The 16,993-nt window shown below is 36.2% G+C and overlaps 1 protein-coding gene across 1 annotated transcript in view; it reads left to right on the top strand.

Annotated features, from left to right (window-relative positions):
• PPARG (peroxisome proliferator-activated receptor gamma) overlaps positions 1–16,993 on the top strand; it is a 130,166-nt gene that overhangs the window by 75,576 nt on the left and 37,597 nt on the right. The window contains exons 3-5 of the mRNA XM_012655177.1: positions 5,259–5,486; positions 6,859–7,028; positions 15,893–16,031. Of these exons, the coding sequence (XP_012510631.1) occupies positions 5,267–5,486; positions 6,859–7,028; positions 15,893–16,031 (529 nt within the window). The 5' untranslated portion in view covers positions 5,259–5,266. The remainder of the gene's footprint in view (positions 1–5,258; positions 5,487–6,858; positions 7,029–15,892; positions 16,032–16,993) is intronic.

Genomic DNA, 16,993 nt, shown 5'->3' with positions numbered 1-16,993 from the left:
GGAAAGTTAAGACACTTACTTATTCCTGAGAAGGGCTGTTGTTCATGCAAATATTTTGTTCATTTGTTCTTTCATGGGTAATTGCACAGAGTAACAAAAAACACCTACTCAACTTACAGCTTGGCAGAAACAGTAGCTTATGTTTTCTAGAGACAAAATTAGGAGCAGGCTTCCTGGACCCATCTCTAAGTCAAAATAAAATAAAACGTCTAGGGAACCACTGTGTCTCCCAGTAACTGTGGTCCGTACAGTAATGTTGTTTAGGTCAGGGTGTCCCAGAATAAAAGCAGAGGGAGAAGGGGACGGGAGAAAGGAAAATGTATGTTTGCGCAATGTTTTCATAGAGGTGAAGAGGCAAGCTGTATTTCTTACTTTGTCCTTTCTACTCAGAAAAATAAGAAAATCCTATAAGACCCTAATCTTCCTCCTATAGTCAACAAGAGAGAAAAAACTGAGTATACGTTATTGAGGGTAGGGGCTATAGCTTAGATTGTATTTTATTTATAATATTGAAGACTAACATCTTTTGTGGGAACTTAAGTCTTAGCAAAACTAAACTATTGAGAAAGTATCTTTGTTTTTCCATCTTTGACAGCAAAATGAAAACTCATTCTACCCTTCTCCATAAAATATGGTTATTCAAATGGCAAGAATTTAGTAAAAAACAACTGTACATAAAGACTAAAGGGAAAACGGGATATTAAGATGCTGTCCCTTTGCTCCAAACTAGAAATCAAATGGCAGAGATATTTATCCAAATAATTATATCCAAGGTAAAGGAGAGGTACAAAGTGCTTTGGGAATACAGAGAATGGAGAGTGTTTTTAAGTTGGAGGATTCATGGAGAAAGTGGCATTTGGACTGGATTTGAAAGACAAGCAAGCTTGTGACATGGCGAGATGCGAGGTAAATATAGCAGCCGCAGGAAACGGCATGTACAGAGAGGAGCAGACCAGAAGGTGCAGGGCATGTTCAACCTGGGCAATAATAAGATATGCCCAACCACAAGATATGCCAAGAATGGGAATGAGGTCTGGGATAACCTCTGAAAAATAAGACTGAAAAAGTAAGTTAGAGCTGTGTTGAGGAGGGGTTTGAATGCCAAGCTAAAACATTTAATTTATTGTATAGTTCAATGTTTTTCTGGCTTTTCCACCATATGCCCTTAATAGTAGAGGACAATAAAATACAGCATTCCTTCCTGGAGCACAGGGAATGTTTAGGGCCATGAAACTATTCTGTCTAATACTGGGGTGGCAGATGTATGACGTTACGCATTTGTCAAAACCCACAGAACTTAATACACCAAGAGTGAACCCTAATGTAAACTATGGATTTTAGTTAGTAATAGTGTGTCAATATTAGTTCATCAGTTGTAACAAGTACACCACACTAGTGTAGATGTTACTAATAGAGGAAATTGTGTGTGGGTGGGTAGAAGAGGAGAGGCATATATGGGAACTGTAATTTCTGCTCGATTTTTATGTAAACCTAAAACTAGTCTTTAAAAAAAGGGCTGTTATTAAAAACAAAACAAAACAAAACAAAACGCATCCAAAATTTTAGCCTTAAAATATACAGCAAGTATAATTTTTTTAGGAATTTTGTGTTATACCTTAAAAATTACATGAACTTTTCATTCTATTCCTTAACCCGTAAGTGACTATTTTATCTTTAAAATTTTCCCCAAAACTCCTCAAGACAATAGATGAACCCTAGAGATATGATTCCTGTATTAAGAAGCATGGCTTCAGTTGGCAGGGGTGATTGAAGTTGAGTATTAAAAATGAAACAAAACAAAATTAAACCAGTAAAATGATGAGTGACCAATTTCTCCGGCAACCCAGATATTTTTTCATCCTCATTTTCATTTCCCAGTACTCATGCAGAGATATATACAGTACTTTTAACTCACTTGGTCAACCTTTGTTTTGTATATGGAAGACTTTGCAATAGTCCTAGTAAGAAATAGTTGATAAAACCACCTTTGTGGATATTACAATCTAAACAAGAGAAATATACTTTAATATGAAAGTAAGTTATACTAAGAAAAAAATAGACGAAAATTAAGCCTGCTGAGGAGATAGACAAAATAAATGGAGGGACCTTGAAACAAAGGACACAGTTGGATGGGTGTCCCTGTCATTAGGAGCACAGACTTCTTTCTGGATGTCATTGAGGCCCAGTATGACCTTTACTCTATCACCAATACACATTCCTCTTTTTGGTGTGCAGTGTTTACACTACAACACAGATACCTTACGGTTGTTTGGGAATTTGTTTATGTAGATATTCAGACTTGTGGACCCAAATGGTGCCTAAGGAATCCTCTTGAAACCACGGGAGCACATTCACAGGACTAGTCTCCTTATTAGTATTTCCCAGGCATTTAGTTTTTCTTCTGAATACCATGACTGAAATCTTTAATCTCATGCAAGAGTTAGTCACTGAGAGCAAATTTTTTAGCTCTCTTCTTGCTGGGAAAAAGCAAGAGTCCCATTCCCAGAGAACCTAGGAGCATGGCCCTGCCTCCACAAATGACAGAGTAAAAAGAATATATACAGGTTAGGGTTTCTGGGTCAATCTTGAGTTTGAATCTTCTACTTTCTAGCTAGTGGACCTTGGGCAAGTCACGGTACCCACATCCTAGCTTCCTTAGCTGTAAAGTCGGGATAATATCTCAGATTACATGGAATGAAAGGTAGGATGTGCCCAGCACATGGGAGGTGCTCGAATAAGTATCAGCTTGTCCCCCTTCTTCCCCCTGCCCTTGTACTAAAATTTCACAGCCAACTCATTTAGTCATCCATTTATTTAGTATTTAATAAATAAATATGTAAGGAGCACCTACTGTGAGGCAAACCCTTTGTTAGCTGGTGGCGATTTGAGTGCAAGCAAGACAGATGAGCCCATGACTTCAGGAGCCCTAGAGCCTAGAGCGTCTGGGCAGTTCATCCCTTTGTCTCCACTGTCGGCTCCCTCCACTGTTTTTGGCCTTAGAGTTAACATTTAAAATACTTGGTGACTGCTTTTTTGGCACCACTTTGAATAATGAACTGGTTTCATGTTCACTGAGTCAGACAAGTACTTATTGCATAAAGTTTTAAAGTCTACACACTCATTGGCTCACAAGTTCACATTAAGTACTTAGAACCAAAACTGGTCAGGGTTTTGTTGCACGTACTGTGACAACAGATCATATTTAGAAAAATGCATGTGGCGTGTATCATCCTGGGCAGACGGTTCATGAAACTGGTTATTCTGTGGCTTTAGAATCCATGTAAGTGTTTTTCTCTTTGTCTTTGATATGTTTTCTTGTTTCCATCTCTATTTTATTTTTGTGGAGGAGGGCGGTTAAAATTAATGCTGGGCCAGATTCTGATTTTGACACTCTCTCAGGTTTAATGTAATGTTTCCATGTATCTCTAACCTTTCTGTTCTCAATGTCGGGAAACTCTCTCCTCTTTAAGAAAAGCTGTATACATAGAAAAGATAAATATTTGAGTAATTTTTCATGGTACAGAAGGGACCTTCCTTTTTAAAAAAAATTATTTTAGTATTACTTTAAGAACAAAATTATTTTAGAATGCAGTTAAAGAATAAATTCATTTACCTAAATTTAATTTGCCAACTTTTCTCCTACGCAAAAGCATTAAAAACAGAGTGGAATAGCAAAATCTGCATCCTAAAGAGAAAATTTTCTAGAGTCTCTAATTTCAAGAGAGTAAAACTGTCCTAGAACTCTGTGCTCTTTAAAAACAATCATTAACAGATTGCATCAAACTAAAATGGCTCTGCACAGCAAAGGAAATAATCAACAGAGTGGAGAGACAACCTACAGAATGGGAGAAAATATTTGCAAACTGTACATCTGATAAGGGTTAGTGTCCAAAATATATAAGAAACTCAACCAACTCAAAGCAAGAAAACAAATAACCCAGTTAAAAAATGGGCAAAGGCCCCGAATAGACATTTTCCCGAAGAAGGTATATAAAAAGGTACGCAACACTACCACTCGTCAGGGAAATGCAAATCAATGAGATACCACCTCAAACTGATTATCAAAAACACGAAAGATAACAAGTGTTGACGAGGGTTTGGATAAGAGGGAACCTTTATGTTGGTGGGAATGTAAATTGGTACAGTCATTATTGAAAACAGAATGGAGCTTCCTCAAAAAACTAAAGATAGAACTACCGTATGATCCAGTAATCCCACTTCTGGGTATATACCCAAATGAAATGAGATCAGTATGTTGAAGAGCTGTCTGCTCTCCCATTTCATCACAGCATTATTGATAATAGCCAAAATATGAAATCAACCTAAGCATCTGTCGATGAATAAATGGATAAAAAAATTGCAGTGTATTTATATATATGTACACACACATACACAATGGAATATTCTGCCTTGCAAATGAAGGAAATCTTGTCATTTGGGACAACACAGATGAACCTAGAGCACGTCAGGCTAAGGGAAATAAGCCAGGCACAGAAAGACAAATACTACATGAATTCACTTATATGTGGAATCTAAGTGTTGAACTCATGGAAGCAGAAAGTAAAATGGTGGTTTCCAGGGGCTGGAGGGTGGGGAAATGGGAGGATGTTGGCTGAAGTTCAATTATGCAGGATAAATAAGTTCTGAAGACCTAGTATACAGCAAAGTGATGTGGTTAATAATACTGTATCATATACCTGAAATTGCTAAGAGAATAGGTCTTCAGTGTTCTCAACACACACACACACACACACACACACACAGACACACACACACACACACAGGTAACTGTGTGAAGTGATGAATATGTTAATTAGCTTGATTATGGTAATCATTTTACAGTGTATTAAAATATCATATGGTATACCTTAAATATAAAATTTTGTCTGTTATACCTCAATAAACTTGGGAAAAAAATTAAATAAATAAAAACAATCATTAGCAGACTCAATTGATGATCTTTTGTAGAAAATGAGAGCAGGGCTGTTGGCAGGACATGTACATGAACATACTATTTGCACCTGTACCATTATAGGGCTCTCTACTGTGATACCCAGCAAGGGCTGAGTGACTTCCTTCCTACTGTAAAACAAGCCAGGCAGCACTAAAAAGGTGATTATGTTCCTTCTCTCATTGCGATAACCTAGATGAGATTACTTTATCAAAGACTTTCACTTCCCTTTCTATATGTCTTTAGAAGATTGCTCTGTTCTCCAGGACTTAACTTCATAGCTACTCTTTTTTTTTCCCCCTTTCAGAAATTACCATGGTGGACACAGAGATGCCCTTTTGGCCCACCAACTTTGGGATCAGCTCCGTGGATCTTTCCATGATGGACGACCACCCCCACTCCTTTGACATCAAGCCCTTCACCACTGTCGATTTCTCCAGCATTTCTAGTCCACACTATGAAGACATCCCTTTCACAAGAGCAGACCCAATGGTTGCTGATTATAAGTATGACCTGAAACTCCAAGAGTACCAAAGTATGATGTTTATTTTCGCTTTTCAGACTACTGAGACTGGAATAAGACTAATCTCTCAATAACCCTGGAATAAATACTGTTCCAAAGACTAAAACTCTTTAGAGAAGGCATTTACCATTCATTTATTCATCCTTTTTTTCATGAAATATTAGGTGTCTACAATATGCCAAAAAGGAAGATGGTCCCAGGTCAATCTTTCCTGTTTTTCTCCACTCCTTCCTTCCTCCCTTCCTTCTTTCTTTTCTTGTTTTCTTCCTTCTTAGCATTTCCTAGCATTATTCCTTTGCCAGTTGTTTCTCAGGCTAATCATCCAAACTTTGAATTCTTTTGGCCCTTTATAAGCTAGTAGGTGACAGTTCCAAATTACCTTATATAACTCATCATCAATAAATTACTATTACTGTAGTCCATTTTTTTTCTAATCTGTCATTGGAGAAGTTTATAATGAAACCTATTTTTCAGCACAAATTTGTATTTTAACACTGTAGCCTATTGATAAAGCTTCATGCCATTAACTATGTTATCAAGCATCAGACTCAAGAAAAACTAGAACTGCACTTTTCAAGATAAAATATATTTCTGTGATGCTATTTCCTTGATTTTTATCTTGTGTGGGTTGACATGCTGGTTTTCCAAAGCCACCACTATGTAATTGGCAACCATTACTTGACAATAAGTAAGAACTTCCTGTATTTCTAGTTTTTTTTTAGATAAAGATACACTTGGTTATATTTATCTGTGTGGTTTTCAGTTAGAGCCTAATATGGAAATGTAATGGGCCTGAACCTAACCAGTAAAAGGTAGTGCTTACTTTTCTATAGATTCTCCTACCCTCTATCAGATTATTTTACAAACTACCTCCTTCGACTCAACACCGATGGTAAACGGGGCTCTTATTTTTCATGTACCTGCAAGCTGGGCATACCATGACCTTTTCACAGCAATGTTCTTTTGCAGGAGTGGTTTAAAAATACTTCTAAAATGCAACATTTAAATAAAATATGTAATTTAATATTGTGAGGAATGCCAAATGCATCACGTTTCCTAGCAAAATAAGCTCCCTTGTGTCAAATCCTACATGTTGTATGTTATACTTGTAGCATTGCAGGACATTGAGGGGTTATAGAACTACAGACTTGGTTCCCAAACCCATTTTATTTTTACAGGTGAGGCTCAGAGATGTTGTGACTTGCCTGTAATTACAAAGACTGCTTTTTCTTGCCTTAACTCCAGTGTTTGTTCATGGTCCGTTGTACTTCTACACTGAAATAATAAAAACATGGCATGAAAGTGTCCTATGGTGACTTGCCCTGTTGCCTTTTTAGGGTGGTTTTTCGTGTGGTAATTATCCTCTCACATTTTCAACACACAGGTGCCATCAAAGTGGAGCCTGCATCCCCACCTTACTATTCTGAAAAGTCTCAGCTCTACAATAAGCCTCATGAAGAGCCTTCCAACTCCCTCATGGCAATTGAATGCCGTGTGTGTGGAGATAAAGCTTCCGGGTTCCACTACGGAGTTCATGCATGTGAAGGATGCAAGGTAAAAAAAAAAAAAAATTCTTCAAAGAATTTGTAGAAACTTTACTTGTTATTTCATTTCCGGTTGCAAACAATTTTCAAGGAATTGAGATAAAATTGTCAAACATTTTTTTTTTGGCAGAACCCCTTCTTTAAATGATAGAATATTTGCAAACTGATAAAAGCAGGACGGCTTTGTCCTACTTCCCTTTCTCCAAATTGGTTTTTTGAGACATTGATCTGACTTCACTCTTGCATCTTGCAGATTTTTACAAAAGGGTGACTTTTCCAAGGTGTCGTGTCAAGACAGTGATAAGCCAGCACCAGGACCCAGATTTCCGGAATCCTCTAGTGTTTTTTTCACTATACCGTGTAGTATTTTATATATGTAAGGTTTGACACATTGTTTATGTCTGTGAATCATTCCATCTTTAGAGCAGTCCTATGAGGTTTAGCTTATTTATGGCCTCATTGCAGATGCAGAAATTATGGATTAGCAAGACCTGCCCAGGGTCATCATTAGCATGTAGCAGACCTAGGTCCTCGTACTGCGTTGACTCCAGAACCAGCATCTGTGTTTCCTTATCCAGCGTCAGTTTGAGCCACGTATTATGAACAGGCGAGCAGGTGTGACAGCTTCGGAAAGGAGATGCTGTTTGTCCTCACCTCCTTCTTTGTGAAAAAGAGTATTTTTGAAAAGTCAGACATTTAGTAATATGCTGCTTAATTATTAAGAAAATAATGTTAATCCACTCATATTTTAATCTGCAATCTTTTAAAACAATTTTAATATACTCAATGAATAAAATAGAATTTATTTTATTCTCCAGGGCACAGAATAAATTATTCATAAATATCTACCTTATAAAATAAACACTGCCTCAGTTGAGCTTTTTATTCAGAATAAAAAAGCAGAACAGCTGTTAGGGAAGAGTTAGGACATCTGGGTTTCTAACTGGATGATGATCCAAAAGAGGAAACTGATTTTTATTGAGTTTTTACTAGGCAGCAGATCTCTTGCAGGGTACTTTTAAATAGATCATTATTTGACCATATCCTACCTAAGTTTTTGCATCTATAAAATGATAGAGTTGAATTAGATGATCTCTAAAGTCCCTTCAATGCAAACTGTTTATTGCTCTAAAGGCAACCTAATATAGTAAAAAGAGGCGAACTAGTAGTAAGCTCTGCCACTTACCAAAGTCACTAGCCAGTGACATGCACACTGTGTCCCTCCATCCCCTCGTGTAAAGTGACTTGTTAGATTGACTCCCCAAGGTCTCATTCATCACTAAAGTCTTTAATTTCAAAATGACTCCTTGAAATATTTCCTGGCAAGAGATGCTTTTATTTAAAACATTAAAACCCATTCATTCTGTGATTAAAGCCAAGCTAAAAAATGTATGCTCTTATACGAAATCACTATATGTAGTTAATTATCTAAGATCTTGGTAAGTAGGAAGAGCATGTCATTTTATTGAGTTAGATTTATACCATTTTTGAGTGAGTAAATTGTTGCTAAATTCTGAGCCATATTTAACTGAAGAAACCATTCAGTTTTGGTCATGTTGATAATTTATGTTAATAAATAAAAGCAGCATGATTAGTTAAGTTTCCACCATAAGTTATTGTTTTTTATTAGCTGGTACAGCACTTACAAAACTAGAACCTTTAAATTATTCCACCATGATCCTATTAGTCACATATTTGTGGAGAGCTAACGTTACTGAGAATAGCTGAAAATCGGAAGACAGAAACATTGTCAGTAGTTGGTTATAGTGATAAATCTAAGTTCCGAGGGCACCAAAACTTAGAAAATAGAAGCAAACAAAGGAGAAAAGTAGCAAAAAGAAGAAAGAAGAGGGAGAAGGAAATCCAAGTGCCTCCAGGTTAGGATTAGGAAGGGTAGAAGGCAGAGATGGAGAATAAACACCTAATAAAACCTGAAAAATACAGGGGAGTCCTTAACCTACCCCAGATTAAAAAAAATTTTTTTTTAAATAAAAAACAACAGAAGAAATTAATAGTATGGTATACTAACCTGCAGTAATTCATAAACCACCCAAAGTGTGGATTACAAAATTCCTAGACTAAAATGCAAAGAAAATGATCTCACTTGGGAAGGGAAAATAGACATCTATTAATATATATTTTAAAGATGAGAATAAGAAAAATGCAACAATATCATCTGGCTTCTCCAAGTATAAGTCAGCAATTCTCAAAGTGTGGTCTGGGGACCCCCAGGAGTCCCTAAAACATTTTCAAGGCATCCATGAAGTTGAAACTATTTTCATAATAATAAATGGTTGTTTATCTTTTTCACTCTCATTCTCTCAGGAGTATAATTGTAGTATCTGGAAGCTACATGATGTGGGCCGATGACATAGCTCTAGTGGCTAATGAAATGTTTGCTTTTATGTTCTTGTGCATAATAATTTCTCGGTTTTAATGTCTAGTGTGATAAACATCAGTAGAGGCAGCCACATAAACACAAGCTCTTTGAGTCTTCAGTAATTTTTAGGAGAGTGAAGGGGCTCTGAGACCAAAAGGTTTGAGAACCACCATTATAAGATATTGAATCTAAAGGAATACAATCACTCATTTTTTGCTTCTTTGAAACTAAAAATTTCTGCCACATTCTGAATACAGCTACATTAGACCGGTGGCTTTCAGTAATCAAAGATGTCTCATTAGGTCATCGATACTCAATTAAAAGCTAGGAAAATGAAGTTAGCAAATGTGTTCAACTCATCTGTATTTATTTTCTGAAAGGTGCTTTGTCAGTTTAACATTCGCCATTTCAGTAGAATGTGAATTTTACCCATAATTAAAGTATAGTTGACCACAAAGCTTCAGACTAATTTATGGATTGAAAAGAATAGTTATATTGCATAAGACAGATGTTGGTAGGACTTCTTAAACAATTTTACAGTGCAGATGGAAAAGGTTTCTATTAGTGATTCTTGCCAAAATTCAATCAAACAGATGGGGATGAATAGATTGGGTTTGGATTAAAGTGAAATAGTGACAGATTCTTGGGTGTATTAATATTGCAAACTTACATAAAATAAAACCTTTAGCTACTGAAAGATATATATATACTTTAGAGCTTGCACAGCTATCATTTACTTATTGCCTATAAATTGGACACATATTTTTTCTTTAGTAGGTTTTATACTGTTTTTTGCATCTTTAGTGAAAGATCATTTTAGAATCGTAGGATTACCTAAAGATATAAGTAAGTGTAATCTACCATACAATACAATGTAATCTGCTTTTGTATTTCTACATAGGACCTTATCTTAGGAAGGGTTTTAATCTATTCCCACCTGTCAGTCATAGCTAATTGATTCAGCTTCTATGGGCCAGACCACTTCATGGGAAAGCAGAGCATAGGTCCAACATGGGACTTTTAATCTCGCCGTAAAATCAATACCACTCGTAGGTGTCATTGCCCCTGAAGGTTTGTTAAAAGTGAGCAGTTGAGAAGAGGTTGGAAAAAATTTTTAAATGATAACCAAAAAAAATAGGAATCACTTTCACACAGACAAATGTGAAGAATTTAGAATAAATATATATACAAAAAAATTTTCTGAAATGGTGACTGATGCATCTCCATCACACCAATTAACAGACTATGTGATGATCAGAGGAATAAGTTGTTTAAAATGCATTATTTTAGGAACTCTGAAATAATAAAGAAGAATGTTGTTAAAGAGAGTTTCTTTATCAGTAGTATGAAGAAACTTGGGAGAAGCTGGCCTCATTCTTCACATCAATAAATAATTTTACAGAAAAACACTCAGTAATATCCTTACATCTTCCCTCTAGATTCCTTGAGTCAGATGACAAGGAGAGAGTTGGTTATCGTGAACTCAGTATAAAAAAAAGAAGCAGGCCGGGCGCGGTGGCTCATACCTGTAATCCTAGCTCTCTGGGAGGCCGAGGCGGGCGGATTGTTTGAGCTCAAGAGTTCGAAACCAGCCTGAGCAAGAGCGAGACCCCGTCTCTATTAAAATTAGAAAGAAATTAATTGGACAACTAAAAATATATAGAAAAAATTAGCCGGGCATGGTGGCGAGTGCCTGTAGTCCCAGCTACTCGGGAAGCTGAGGCAGAAGGATTGCTTGAGCCCAGGAGTGTGAGGTTGCTGTGAGCTAGGATGACACCACGGCACTCTAGCCCGGGCAACACAGTGAGACTCTGTCTCAAAAAAAAAAAAAAAAGAAGCAAAAACAAGTTTCATGGTGTTTGCTGGGGTCTGTATATATTCAGTTCAAGATTTTATGTACATATACAGTACATAAATGATATTTAGAATAATTGTCCTTTAACATTGAAAGACCTAGAATCATCACAAAAAGAATGTGTTACACATTTGAAAGGCCAGATGAGTCAAGTAAAAAATCTGCATTTAAGGGTTAAACTTAACATAATTCTCTTGTCAAAAAACCTTCCTCCATTAGCCATGCCAAATAACTGAATGTTCTGCGACCCATCCAGCTGTCAGCTGGCCAGGCAGCATTTTCAACCCCTAATATTAGTTTTAAAAAGTGAAAATGAGAAAAGAATTCAAGAAATATTATAAAATATTTATGATCACAATGGCAAAAATCAGAATTTCCCACCAACATTTATCAGTGAGAACAGTTTATACATTAGCCTTCTGTTAATCAGTAAAAAAGAAAAAAATACTTTTTTAATATCTAAAGGTCCTCAGAATGTTTTGAGAATGAAACAGCCTTCAACTTCCAGCTGATTCTCCATAGAGTGTATTCTTTGAGATATTGCTGATCTCATAAGAGGTAAGGAAAACTCCCCAAAACAGCATCAGTGAAACAAAACGAAACAAAACAAACAAATCCTAGGCCCAGAGCTGTGAACTGCAGGCACACTTAGAGGGGCAAAGTTCTCCTCGTGATAGATGCCCAGAGAGGTGCTGAGGTGCAGCACTGCCCTAAAGACAGATTCCTGTGGAAGTTTCCTGCATCATCAGTGAGGAGGAGCTGAGTGTAGGGCTTCTGAATGAAGCCGGGATTCTCGAGGGAGTCAGAAGTAGTCATAACTCAGTAGCACCTCTGGTTTTCAGGAGAAGCATCTGCAAATTCTCTTTGGAGGAAAGAATTCCTAATTTAGACCCTATGGGATTCCCCAGTTTTTAAGGTCAAGAAACGAGTTCAAAATAAATATCAGCGAGTATATAAGAAGGTAATCACCTTGAATGACATTCATCAAAAACAAACAAAAAAAACTGATACAGATTTCCCCCTCTGCCCCTAGCCAGGGAAAGCAGATAAATATTGGGATTGCCTGAAACAGAATATAGAACAGTTATGTGTGAATTATTTAAAGAATGAGGACAGGATCACAGCAGGGAACAAACAAGTAGAGTGTCAGGAATGATCAGGAAGCTTTGAAAACAAACCTAGTGAATCTTCTAAAAGTTAAAAATATAATTACTGATATAAAAATTCAATGGAAGTGTTAGCACACTGGACACAGCAGAAGAAGGGATTACTGAACTGAAAGAGGTAAGCAAAAAAATTGCTGAGAATGAGACCAACAATATGTTAAAGAATATGGCCCATCCAGGATCCTCTGGCATTTGAAGGCTCTTTTAGTTCTTGAAGGGTTCATAGGGTGTCTGACTATGAAAAAGGTATGTCTTCTTCATGGATCAGTAGAAGAATAAAACACAGAACTGTTCTCACCAAGGAACTTTGGTGAAAAATGTTTGTTTTTACTTTTGCCCATGTAATTACATATTTTTTGTGTTATTTGGCTGCTATTTTGATTTTTATTTTTGTAATCAATAGTAGTGAGTAATTAGTGAGAAGAAGATGGAAAATATAAAAGAGAAGTTCAGAAATGTGAAGGCTTAGGATAAGAAAGTCTAACACTTACCTAATTGGAGCCCAGTACTGATGAGCTGGGATGCAGAAACAACATGTCCAAGAAGATAAATGAAAAGAAATCCATGCCTAAACACACTGCAGTAAAACTGCAGAATACTAGAGACAAACAGAGTATATAAAAACAACCAAAGAGAAAAAGAAAGATCACCTGGAAGTCAGTTGACAAGTGACTTCTCAACAGCAACACTGAAAGCACAAAGATAATGGAATTCAAAGTGTTAAGAGAAAATAACTGAGTAGCCAGTAATCTCTCAAGAATGAGGGTGAAATGAAAATGTTTACATTTTCAAAGCATTTACATTACAAAGCAATTTTTTCCTAATGGGTAATCAAAAAAGTTAATTTAAAATAAACAAGCAGCCAAAGATAGCCACTTATTACACATACTAGACCTGTTTTCCATAATCTAACAAAAATAGCCAAAAATAACTTAAAAAACACTCTTTTTTTGAGACAGAGTCTCACTCTGTCGCCCCAGGTAGAGTGCAGTGGTATCATCATGCTCACTGCAACCTTGAACTCCTGGGCTCAAGCAATCCTCCTGCCTCAGCCTCCAGAGTAGATGGGACTACAGGCCCGTGCCACCACACCTGTAGTTTTCTATACTTTTAGTAGGGGTTAGTAGGGGTTAATTACTCTAACATACATGTTAGAGAAAAATAAAAACAGTGAAAAAGTACATTTTAAGAATACTAAGTCATAGAGAGGAGAAGATATTTGCAACATCCACAAGAGATAACAGATTAATATCTAGAATATATTAGAAATGTCTAAAATTCAATTTAAGGAAAATATAGTTAGAAACTGGGAAGTGAAAAATTAGGGACATACAAATTGAAATCATACTTATATTCTATTTTACACGTAGTAGATTGTCAAAAATTTAAAAGTCTGACAACGACACATGTAGGAGAGACCAGAACATTCATAAACTGCTTGTGGAAGTGTAAACTGATAAAACCACTTTGGAAAACAATTTGGCATTTTCTTGTAAAATTTAACATTCACACATACAATCCAGAAACTCCATTCCTAGGTAACTCTTATACATGTACATTGTAAAATATTTACAAGAATATTTATAGAAGCACTGCTCATAATAGCAAAAATCAGCAACAATTCAAACATCCATCAACATGCTAATAGATTAATAAATTATAGTGTAGTCATAAAATGGAATATTTTAAAATTATGAAAATTAATAAATCATAGCTTCTCACTAAAAAGTAGATAAATTTTAGAAACTTAATACCAAATTTTTTAAAAAGAGAGTAGTCCACAAAACTACATTTAGTATACCATTTAGTAAAGCCTCAAAGCAAGCATTATTAAACAATATATTACTTAGTTTTACATACTAAGTGATAAAACTGTATGTTCTTAAAGGGCGAGGAAATGATAAACACAGAGTTGACATGGCCTTGTCGTGTCATGGTTTAGAATCACAAACTGTTGAAGATGGAAGTGCTTTCTCATTTCGCAGTTGGAAAAGGGGAGGTCCAGAGAAGAAGTTAAGTGACTCATATATTCATTCAACAAGTTTTAATGGAGCACTGTCGTAGGTGTTTGGGTTACATCCAGGGGTATAAGAGACAGTCCTTGACCCTGTGGAGCTCACAATTTTAACTAACCTGTGGGGGATGGGGGGAACAAACACTTAGGCATAATAAGTAAATCCTGTAGCATGTTAGAAAGTCATAAGTGCTATTCGAACCAAGAAAAACTAGAGCAAAGTGGATCAAGAGCTCCAGGAGAGCTGTGGGGCAGGGACGGGCCATGGTATTAAATAGGGTGGGGAGGCCTCGTTGAGAAGGTGAGATGAGGACAAAACTTGAGGACAATGAGGGATATAGGCAAGTATGTACTTAGAGAAAGAGATTTCCACAGGAGAGAAAGAAGAGGTCAAGAGTGACTTCAGGGATTTGGGCTCGAGAAACTGGGAGGATGGAGCTGCATCCACTGAGATGGAGAAAGCTGCAAGTGAAGTGAATTTGTAGGGGAGGGTCAGATTCAGTTGGGGACATGCAGGGTTAGACATGGGTGTTATCCAAGTGAAAGTGTCAAGTAAACAGTAGAGCATACTCGTCTGGAGTTCAAGATAGAAATCTGGAAAAAGTCAGAATGCATGTCAGTGGCAGAACCAATACTAATTCTGTGCTTTTTATACCAAACAGGGGCAGATAAATTTGAAAGCATTAACAGTTGAGTTTCATAGAGATTAATAACAATAGAAATGAATAGGAATATGATGAACCCCAAAAATGGAGTTAGAAACATTTCTGAGTAGATTTTTTTCCAGTTCTTTCTAAAAGATATAAATATAGCAGAATATACAATTATCCTCAAACTGGCATAATTGAGATAGCAGTAGATTTTCTGAGGATTTATCTATTATTTCTCATGTTATTTCCTATTATCTCTTTCTGTCTGTAGGCTACAAAGATTATGAGGCACTCTTTCAACAACATAAATGAAACGAATTCTGCAGGAAATTATGCAACATAGAGAATTCCAAAAAAATTATCCACATGTGGATTTTTATTGGCCCTGATCATGTTTTAGAATGAAATGATTATAACTTTGCCAAACTGCTTAGCACAGTTATAAAGGCAGGGGCATGCCATTGGAATGATTTGCAGAGAGAGAACTGAACTGATTACAGGGTGGTTTATTTGCATTACATTAAATCCAGAGCACTTCTTAGAGCATGCTGAAAACCAAATGTAGAGCCAAGATACAATGACATCAGCTGGATGTGGTCAGTAAGTGTTTTAAGAGCTAAAAAAAGGAGCTGGAGATCCTCTAGTTTCTTATTTTGTAGCAAATAGAATTGAGTTCCAGAGAGGTTAAGTGACTTCTCTAAAGTCACTAAGGACAGAACTGTGTCAAGAACCCATACCCAGGCCAGTACACCTTTAGTCACAGGTTGCTGCTTAAAATTTACTGTGTCTTTTCCTATATCCCTTCGCAGGGTTTCTTCCGGAGGACGATCAGATTGAAGCTTATTTATGATAGGTGTGATCTTAACTGTCGGATCCACAAAAAAAGTAGAAATAAATGTCAGTACTGTCGGTTTCAAAAATGCCTTGCAGTGGGGATGTCTCATAATGGTAAGTGAACACAGATCCATATACTTTATCATTCCCATTACAGTATCAGTGGACACTAGGGCCATTGCTGGAAATATGTACAGTTTTTCCACAAAATGCCAGAATTCAGGATATTGCATGCTAATAAAACACTTCTCATTTATGTAAGTGTTTGTAAGCTTTTAGTAGGGAATCCTTCTCTTTGTGGTTGGGCATCTGCCATGATGGGAGAAGAGACTTGAAAATCTGGGAGATGATGGAAAAAACTGTTGTGTTTTAAAACACATGTAATGATAATTGTGATTAATTTTTATGTTGCTTTAATAGCATTAAAAACAGAATTATATTTTATTAATATTTATATATATATCAGTATTTTCTTTCTACTTTAAGGAAACCCTGAAGATTTCTGGGTATGGAACTTTTAAGTGGCATATAAGAATTTAGATTTATTTACTTTTTAAAAAAATTTTTTGCTCTTTACTGTGCAAAGATGAATATAGCACTATCCTTGACTTAAAGGAATATACAGAGTTGTGGAGAGGAAAAAGCAAATATTTTAAAGTTCTGCAAAACTTCAATGCCATAGAAACATAAGAAAATAAAACTTTCTACTTTTTAAACCTGTATCTAAAATCAAGCCTAAGGGAAATAATGTAGAAGACCCAAGAAGGACTTAACGTTTTCATGAACTCTAGAACTAACTCAGTAAAAGCGTGGAAGATAGGCCTGTTTGAAGAAATAATTCTTCATCACCATTTGTTCTGATTGGTTGACTAGCCCACAAAACAAATTTTAGATTGTAACATGATGATATTCTGTTTGTCAAATATTAGTCAATTCTTTCAATGGAATCAAGAAACAACAAAATGCCTAAGTGATCAAATTAAATCTGAAGTTTCATTTCATTCAGTAGCCTATTTTTTTCTTTCTTTTGCTTTCATCTCTCTCAAAACTGATCTGGTAAGAGGATAATCATTGAA

Source organism: Propithecus coquereli, unplaced genomic scaffold (assembly GCF_000956105.1).
Source record: "Propithecus coquereli isolate 6110/MARCELLA unplaced genomic scaffold, Pcoq_1.0 Scaffold461, whole genome shotgun sequence".
Lineage (NCBI taxonomy): Eukaryota > Metazoa > Chordata > Mammalia > Primates > Indriidae > Propithecus > Propithecus coquereli.
This window is presented reverse-complemented; position numbering and strand designations above follow the sequence as displayed.